Source organism: Littorina saxatilis, linkage group LG3 (genome assembly GCF_037325665.1).
Source record: "Littorina saxatilis isolate snail1 linkage group LG3, US_GU_Lsax_2.0, whole genome shotgun sequence".
Classification (NCBI taxonomy): domain Eukaryota; kingdom Metazoa; phylum Mollusca; class Gastropoda; order Littorinimorpha; family Littorinidae; genus Littorina; species Littorina saxatilis.
Genome location: NC_090247.1, coordinates 7,804,638 through 7,814,368, shown reverse-complemented (window position 1 = coordinate 7,814,368; position 9,731 = coordinate 7,804,638). Strand labels below are relative to the sequence as shown.

At 43.3% G+C, this 9,731-nt stretch overlaps 1 protein-coding gene across 1 annotated transcript; it reads right to left on the bottom strand.

Annotated features, from left to right (window-relative positions):
* Nucleotides 1-819: 819 nt before the first annotated feature.
* On the bottom strand, nucleotides 820-9,070 carry LOC138961500 (uncharacterized). Its single transcript, XM_070333154.1, has 3 exons — nucleotides 7,647-9,070; nucleotides 3,886-4,249; nucleotides 820-1,917 (listed from the first exon to the last, which is right to left on the bottom strand). The coding sequence occupies exons 1-3, from the start codon at nucleotides 8,795-8,797 to the stop codon at nucleotides 1,120-1,122; spliced, it is 2,313 nt and encodes a 770-aa protein (XP_070189255.1). The 5' UTR covers nucleotides 8,798-9,070; the 3' UTR covers nucleotides 820-1,119.
* Between the last annotated feature and the right edge of the window lie 661 nt (nucleotides 9,071-9,731).

The window sequence follows — 9,731 nt, the reverse complement described above, 5'->3', positions numbered from 1 at the left end:
AGCATAATATTAATTATGGCCGCCATTTGCATTTCAAATTTTCTAAAATATCTTCTTTCTTTAGAAAAAAAAGGGCTGGGAGGGGGGAAGGGGCTCTTCAAACAACTCTTTTCATCCTTCAGACTAGGAAACGTCTAAGCACGGTAGGAGCTTTGGAGCTGTAGCCTACCATGCACATAAAATGAGGTTGGGGTGGCCGTGGAGATCTTTCAAACTCCCAACTCAGTCCTTGAAAACACTTTTCATCCTTCGGACTAGCATGTAGGAAAACCGAGGCACGTTAGTGTCCTTGATGCTAGGAGCTTTGGAGCTGAACCACATAAATACTGGGTGGGAGGCTAGGAGGGTGGGGTGGGGTGGGGGGGGGGCTTTTCAAACTCTCAAATCTTTAAACACACTTTTCATCCTTCGGACTAGCGTATAGGCAAACCTAGGCACGTTAGTGTCCTTGATGCTAGGAGCTTTGGAGCTGAACCACATAAATAATGGGGGGGGGGGGGGGGGCTTTTCAAACTCCCAAATCCTTGAACACACTTTTCATCCTTCGGACTAGCGTGGAGGCACACCCAAGCACGTTAGTGTCCTTGACATTGGGAGCTTTATGGTTGTCCCAGCGGTAGTGCTGAGCTGTACCACAGAAAAAAAAGGAGTTTGGGTGGAGACTTTTCATACTCCCAACTCCTTGAAAACATTCTTCGTCTTTTGGACTTGCGTGGAAGCAAAGCTAAGCCCGTTTAGTGTCTTTGAAAATAGGAGCTTTGGAGCTGTACCGCAGAAAAAAGGAGTGGGGGGGGGGGGGTGGTAGGGGGGGCAGGGGGGAGGCAGGGGGGGTGGGTGGTGGTCTTTTTAATTGACTACCGACTCTTTTGGAACACTTTTTAGCCTACTTAGTAGCGTTGAGACAAACGGTAGGAACTTTGGAGCTGAACCACTGAAAAGAAGGGGTTGAGGTAAAGACTTTTCAAACTCCCAACTCCTTGAAAACAATTTTCATCCTCTGGACTAGCGTGGATGCAAACCTCAGCACGTTAGTGTCCTTGACATTGGGAGCTTTAGGGTTGTACCAGCGGTAGTGCTGAGCTGTACCACAGAAAAAAAAGGGGTTGAGGTGAAGACTTTTCAAACTTCCAACTCCTTGAAAACACCTTTCATTCTCTGTACTAGTGTGGAGGCGAACCTAAGTACGCTAGTGTCCTTGACGCTGGGAGCTTTGGGGTTGTACCAGCGGTAGTGCTGCAGCAAGCCCACCGTCTCGTTCACCAGCAAAGTCCTGTAACTCTCGCCAGCAAAGGACGTCACCCGGTGGATCCCCATCACGTCGATGGCTCTGGGGTTTACGATGGTCTTGGAGCGCAGTGGCCACAGCTCCACAGTCCTTCGCTGCTTCAGGAGGTAGGACAGGTGTAAACCGTTGGCAAACCGCCGCTCTTCTTGCGTCAGGTTCGTCACTTTGTCCCAAAGAAACACGCTGCTCACGAAAGACACCGCTCCGACTTCGAACGATTCCGCTGCGGCTGTTAGGTTTGAAACGGTCCAGTTTGTGCTGGGAGTCGGCCACTGCGGGTGTAACAGATTTGACGAACCGTTCGATGAGGCTTTGAACAAAGCAGAAAAGTTTGCACCGTCTTGTGCCTGAGACACAATTGGAAGGGGTCTTGATACCGACGCCTCTTTCAAGAACCTGGACACGAAGCCTTCTGTCATCTCCACGACCCATTTCCCGCGTCCGACAAAATCTGACGACGATGCTGAAGCAGCCTGTAGAGCGTGGAGCAAGTCCGCCCATGATTCGTGAACTCTCGGCACGATCATCTCATCAGTGTCCATGAAGACGATGAAGTCTGAACGCTGACGGTTACGCAGCAGGCAATCGTTGATGGCTCCCATCTGCGCTTTGTAGTGCACGGGCTCGGGAACCTACAGAGCACAGAATATTACATTAGCCAAGGTGTGGGAGTTCATGCCGATATTGCGGTTGAACTGGCATCTACTCAAACCATGCACATCAAAACATACACATACATGTATGAGAGGAATCAACCAAGAAAATTAGAATACAAAAAGAGAATTAGGGTTAGGGTTAACCCTCCTCTCTCTTCGTTTTTATGCATGTTGTATGTATGTAAGTGGGCGGGGATGTAGCTCAGTCGGTAGCGCGCTGGATTTGTATCCAGTTGGCCGCTGTCAGCGTGAGTTCGTCCCCACGTTCGGCGAGAGATTTATTTCTCAGAGTCAACTTTTTGTGCAGACTCTCCTCGGTGTCCGAACACCCCCGTGTGTACACGCAAGCACAAGACCAAGTGCGCACGAAAAAGATCCTGTAATCCATGTCAGAGTTCGGTGGGTTATAGAAACACGAAAATACCCAGCATGCTTCCTCCGAAAACGGCGTATGGCTGCCTAAATGGCGGGGTAAAAAACGGTCATACACGTAAAATTCCACTCGTGCAAAAAACACGAGTGTACGTGGGAGTTTCAGCCCACGAACGCAGAAAAAGAAGAAGAAGAAGAAGTATGTAAGTGGAAATGTGAACTGTGATGTAATGTATAACGTGTTGTAAAATAAAAAAAAATAAAAAAAATAAAGATAAAAATAAAAATTAGAATACACAGTCAGCACAACCACTCTATCTCCTTCTTCCTCGCCATTCCGGGATGTTCCCCCGGACAAGATTTTTAACTTCTTAAAAGAGATCAAGATTTTTTTTTTTACAAGATTTGAAGTTCCAGAAGTGATAGTGATTAATTGTTAGAACCTTCTTTTACAGTAATAGATCTCAATGTAAATAGTCTGAAACGTAGAACTTGCCACGTGAAGTGAAACAAAATAACTGCATCGATCTCGAATAGCAGCTAGCATCTGGTGAAGGGACATATTTGTGACCCTCTACCACGAAATGAGTCGCATGTCACCTCGCGCGGTTCTGCGCTAGGATTATTAATACAAGTCCGGGGAGTGTCTGGTAACAGTGTGAGGGTCACCTTAGTCACAGGCTTATAACTCAAACAGTTGTCGCTCTTTTCTAAAACGGTTTTCACCACTGGATAGAGCATAAAAAACTCTTCAGGAAAATGTAAAAATATGAAAATCATGCAAAGGTGACATGCGACTCATACCGTCGTGGAGGGTCACATATATTAAAACCCAAAACCCACCAACTTCTTCCTCGCCAACAGTCGCATGCTCGTGCACACACTCACGCACACAGGCACCCCGTAACCCCCCCCCTCCCTCCAACCCCCACCCCCCCCCACACACAGAAAATGCAAACAAACACAAACACACGCACGTACGCACGCACACACACGCACGCACGCACGCACGCACACGCACACACACACACTCCTACACAGCTGCCTCAAGCATACTCCTAATTGTCATCGTATACAACAAAAATCACAATAGCAGAGTTGTGGGCATACAATTACCTAACCCCTTGACTGATTGAAGGATTTAGTTAAAAAAGTATCAGTAAAAAAAATGTTATAAAGGTATAACAATTAGACCAAAACTGAGAAAATGGTCTCCAGGAGTTGTTTCCCTTCACAGAGTATTTCATTTTCTGATAAAACATGTAGCAAAGAAAATACCTCCCACGTATTATGGCAGTACAATGAAAACTAGCACCACATATAATTTATTACACTCTAAACTGAAGTTTCCCAACATTTGAGCACCCTTTCTGTTATCAGTTATGAACATTGTGCGACATACTACGTACTTCATATAGTTCTACTAAAAAAAAAAGGAGGAAACATGGTAACCACTAATTTTAACTGGTTACAGAAAGTGTGTTCAAATGTTGAAAACTTCAGTTTAGAGTGTAGTAAATTATAAGTATGTGGTGTTAGTTTAATTAAGAGTGTGTCTTAAAAAGACCTCACCTCTCTCCAGCCAAGCACCTCCAGAAATCCCTTGTTGACGTAATGCCTGAGGACGGAGTCCAGCTGCCTGGTGATGCTGGTGTTGTAGACCACGGCGTGATCAGCCCCCAGCGCCTGGGCCAGCTCAAGGTTTGCAACGACCTGCGTGACGTCACCAAAGTTACGGTGAAGGGGGGAGAAGCAGATGAGAAAGTTGTACTTGCGAGGCTGAGGCTGCAGCACCTTTAGAGTCTTGGTGTCGCTTCTTTGGAGGATGTCGTACCTGTTGCCGCGCTTGTCTGCGGTCACTGAGATGGACACGGTGGTCAGGGGGGTCAAGGTCACAGACTGTGGCAGCGAGCAGTGGATGAAGGCTGGGGCGAAACTGTAGGTAAAGGTAAAGGTGTAGGTAAAGGTGTAGGTACAGGTAAAGGTGAAGTAAAGGTGAAGGTAAAGGTAAAGTAAAGGTGAAGGTAAAGGTGAAGGTGAAGGTAAAAGTAAAGGTGAAAGTGAAGTAAAGGTGAAGGTAAAGGTGAAGGTAAAGGTAAAGGTAAAGGTGAAGGTGAAGGTAAAAGTAAAGGTGAAGGTGAAGGTAAAAGTAAAGGTGAAGGTGAAGGTAAAAGTAAAGGTAAAGGTGAAGGTAAAAGTAAAGGTGAAGGTGAAGGTGAAGGTGAAGGTAAAAGTAAAGGTGAAGGTAAAGGTAAAGGTAAAGGTAAAGGTAAATTAATTTCCAAAACCATATCTGATCATAGTATAGGGGAGCGAGGTGTTAGACATCTCAATTTGTCTAGGGCCAGCTTATATCTTCTTCTTGTCGTTCGCTGTTAGATCGTCAGTCCGGACTGCAGGGCGAAACGTGCTGTCCTCTGGGCCAGCTTAAATGAGGGTGGTGCGCGAGCATTTCCTCTCCCTCAATGCATTTGCCTTGCCCGGTCCTATATAGGGCCAGGTACCCAGTTCCAGCTTGGTGGACTGGAGCACGCTCGGAAAAATCGGGTATTTGTACAGACAGGAAATTTAAGCACCGAAGAGAATGGGAGCGGATGCAGAATACAGCTAGACTACAGAACATTTTGTTATCTAAGGTTCGTTATTCACCTTGATGTTACGGTTAACAAGGCGTCTCGACTCAAATAATTCACACCCAAACATACACATCCATAAAACGAATCAATTATTATTAAAGGCATGCGCCTTCCCGTGTAATACATCTTTGAACCACCAAATATGTGTGTACGGTTTTATTCACATCAGGTAAGAGCAACATTTCACTTGTACACAGACCAAAAGTACACATGTACCATAACATGGCTACTTTTTATTGGCAGATAGGATATTTCACTTCAGGCGTTTGTTACGCGTGATTGTTCTGAAAAGTGACTATTACATGATTGTTCTGAAAGTCTATTATTTATTTCATCGTAATCATGTAAGCCCTCATACGTGATTGTTCTGAAAGCTTACTAATTTACATGATTGTTCTGAAACTCTACTAAAGGTAAACTTGCTTCACCCGTGAAATGTTGTCAGATATGGAACAATATGTATACCCCTGCCCAACGAAGTTGGAGGGGGGTATACTGGATTCCCTTTGTCCATCTGTCTGTGTGTATGTCTGTATGTATATGGAACAATATTTTGATACAATGATACTAAATCTTAAGTGATATTGATATTTATACCCCAGCCAAATGAAGTTGGAGGGGGTATACTGGATTCACTTTGTCCGTCTGTCTGTGTTCTTTCTTTATTTGGTGTTTAACGCCGTTTTCAACCGTTCAAGGTTATATCGCGACGGGTCTGTCTGTGTGTATGTCTGTATGTAAATGGAACACTATTTTGATACAATGAACCCCCGCCCAATGAATACAAACTCAACAAGTAATACGTTTCATACATTGAACATGTCTTCTTTATTGTTCTCAACTCAAAATTGAAATTAAATGTTCAAAGACAAACATTATTTATAATCTTCAAAAATGTAATGATTCTTCTTGAGTATTCCCAACTCAAAATTCAAGTTAAAGGTTCAAAGGGACTCATAGAAACTTTTGAATTTTCCTCTTTGCCATGCTTAGGTGACTAGGTCACCAAAATGGATCGAAAGGCATGGCAAAGAGGGAAAATGGAAGCTACTTTTTGCCCCTTTAAAGACAAAAGGCACAACAAATAATTTTCACAAATGAAACTTCTTTTTTTTTTAAACTAAAAATTCAAGTGGAGAGGGGATGAGAGACGTGAGGAGATGTCCGGGGTTGCGAGATGGGTGGGGATTCTGGGCTATAAAGTTCTTGCATGCGAGACACTATACTTCTTTTTGTGTGTGTGTGTGTGTGTGGGGGGGAGTATTTTGTTTATCAACTCTCTCTCTCTCTCTCTCTCTCTCTCTCTCTCTCTCTCTCTCTCTCTCTCTCTCCCTAGAATTGACCTTTACAAATCAAGTCTTTCTTATTCTGGCGCCTTATTGTGGAACTCCATTCCTGATTTAATTAAAATGCAATTCAGTGAAACTTCCTTCAAAGAAATGTATATGCTGTTTCTCTTGGAAACAAGTAAATAATTATGTGATAATAATACATCATTGCTTGATATTCATAATGCATTTTGAATGTCTTTTTAACTGTTTGACATGTTAATTATATACATTGTATTGTAATTAACTTAATTTTTATTTCTTCTTGTTATTAATCGAGTTACCCTCAATGGGCGAGGGCCGGACGAAAAAAAGCATGTATATTTTGCTTATTCTGTTACCCTCGATAAATAAATAAAGTTCAAAGTTCAAAGTTCTCTCTCACTCACTCTCTCTCTCACTCTCTCTCAATCTCTCTCTCTCTCTCAATCTCTCTCTCTCTGTGAATATTTTTGTCATCCTAAATGTTAGGGGGGGGGGGGCAAAAAGACATGTTTGCCCCCCTCCCCCCCACCCCAGGAACAGCTGCCCCCCCTCCCCGTTACCGACGCCAGTGCACTTAGTACATACGCACACACACACCACACATACACACACACATGAAAGCTAAATTTATTAGCACATCTGTTTTCAGTGACACTTTTTTTTTTATTTCACAGCAACCACCAGGGGTAGGTGTATACATTATTATTGTTCCATAACTGACAACATTTCACGGGTGAAGCAAGTTTACCTTCAGTAGAGTTTCAGAACAATCATGTAAATTAGTAAGCTTTCAGAACAATCACGTATGAAGGCTTACATGTTTACGATGAAATAAATAGTAGACTTTCAGAACAATCATGTAATAGTCACTTTTCAGAACAATCACGCGTAACAGGCGTTCATTTGCCAGATTGACATATATGTCATTTTAGAACCTAAACCTCTTTCTTCTTATACAAAGAAAAGAAAAGAGTAGATAAAAAGAAAATTGTAACATCAAATCAACAATCAAAAGCCACACAGACACATACACACACAAACACACACACACAAACGCGCGCGCGCACACACACACACACACACAAACACACACACACTCACACACACACACACACACACATACAAACACACACACACTCGCACACACACACACACAAACACACACACACAAACACACACACACACTCACACACACAAACAAACACCCACCCACACACACACACCATGTTTGTTTTGTGTAGTATCCCACAACCTCGATTGTCCAAAACTTGCCATCTAAATTTTAATTGAATTGGTCTTGTGACCTACTGCGAAAAACCAAGGCCAATCCTTGTGGAAGGACAGTGCTTTTAATAAATACAACGTTTTCTGCTTTGATACTCACTCCTTATAATGATGATCAGGCAGTAGAATCAGTCTGGCTGAGACGTTGGTCCCAGGATCATCATAGCCATGGTAATACACACACACCAATGACCGCACCGCATCCGCTGCGGTACGGTTCACTATGGCCACGATGGTCACCACGGCTGGCTGCTGGACATCGTTGTAGTGGGCAGCGTACAGGTAAAAACTGTTGTTGTGCACGGCCACAAAATCGGTAACGGTTAAAGTTGCATGGTTTGCTGCCCCCTTTGCGGTAGTCGCTACTGCTTTCGTTGTTGTTTTAGGTTGTGGTTTTGTTGCGGTTTTTGTTCCTGCTACTGGCTTCTGGTCAGTGATATTCTGTGCAGGTTTAAAATTGTGCACTTTCTCCACCTTCAAAGGCGAATTTTCGGGACCATCCCTTTTCGATTTCTCTGCTGTTTTTGATACTGCTATTGGCTTCTGATCGGTGATATTCTGTGGAGGTTTAAAATTGTCCGCTTTCTTCACTCTCAAAGGCGAACTTTTTAGGACTTCAGATTGTGATTTTGCTGCTTTTTCTGCCCTTGCTACTTGCTTCTGCGTTGTTTGTAGTTTTGTTTCATTAGGAAGTCTGTTTGGCGTTGCTGGTGACTGTGGTATGGCGATTTTCTGTGCTGACTTATAATTGTCTATTTTATTCGCCCTCGAAGACGAGCTCTTGGAGCCAACACCTTGTGATTGTGTTGCTGTCTTTGTTACAATTCCTGGCTTCTGTGCAGCTACAAGGTCCGTTTCCAAACCTGCTTTTCCGGGTGTTGCTGGCTTCTGTAGAACGGCCATTTTCTGAGCTGGTTTAGGATTGTCAACTTCCACCGCTCTTGGAAGCAAGTTATTTGGGCCAACACCAGCTTTATCTAAACTTGACAAGGAAGTTACCTTTTTGCTGACATCTTTTGGTTGATATCGTTCGCCTCTTATTAGTGGCCTAGCCTTGGGTGAAGGAGATTGAGTGTCGTGTTGTAAATACGTGGTCTGGTCGTGGAATAAAACACCGTTGAGAAGTGGCCCGGCGAAGAAAAATCCCAAAAGGTAGACTAACAAGACTGCGTAGAACACCAGACAAATCCCGAGAAACCGGAAAGTGACACAGTGCGCAATTTGTGTAACTTTCTTTTTCAGCATTTTCATTTTTTTATTCGACACCACGAGACAGCAGTTTTCAAAACACAATCAACTTTCATTCACCACTTGCGGATCGAAACAACAGATTATCTCGTAACGCAGAAATCCCTTTTGAGGTCAACGGTAGTTTTCGAAATGCGAAACGAACTAGAAGAGTGACATGGGCCCGTGTGAAGACATCATGTCAATTCACACCATCAGACAAGACACGTTTCAATGACCGTATTCCAGACACGGGCGACAAATTGAGGCAAGCATTCAAGTTCGTTTCGGTCCTTCGCCGACGATATCAGTATGTGTAAGTGAAGTATAAACAGGGGGTAATGGGTTCTTCTCGTTCAACGTGTTTATCCCTTGACTAAATGTTTTAACATAGACGGGGAATGGAGACGAGGGTCGTGGTGTATGTGTATGTATGTATGTATGTATGTATGTATGTATGTATGTATGTATGTATGTATGTATGTATGTATGTATGTATGTATGTATGTATGTATGTATGTATGTCTGTCTGTCTGTCTGTCTGTCTGTCTGTCTGTCTGTCTGTCTGTCTGTCTGTATGTATGTATGTATGTATGTATGTATGTATGTATGTATGTATGTATGTATGTATGTATGTATGTATGTATGTATGTATGTATGTATGTATGTGCGTGTGTGTGTGTAGAGCGATTCAGAGAAAACTACTGGACCGATCTTCATGAAATTTTACATAAAAGTTCCTTAGTATGATTTCCTTGGATAAGTTTTATTATTTGATAAATGTCTGATGACGTCATTTCCGGCTTTTTGTGAAAGTTGAGGCCGCACTGTCACGCCCTTATTTTTCTGTCTGAAAACCACGTTCGATTTTTGAATTATCTCCTCCCCCCCAACCCCCGAAAATTACCCCCTGGAAATTTGCCCCTCTAGCAGGCCGGGAAAGTTAATCGACCCCTCC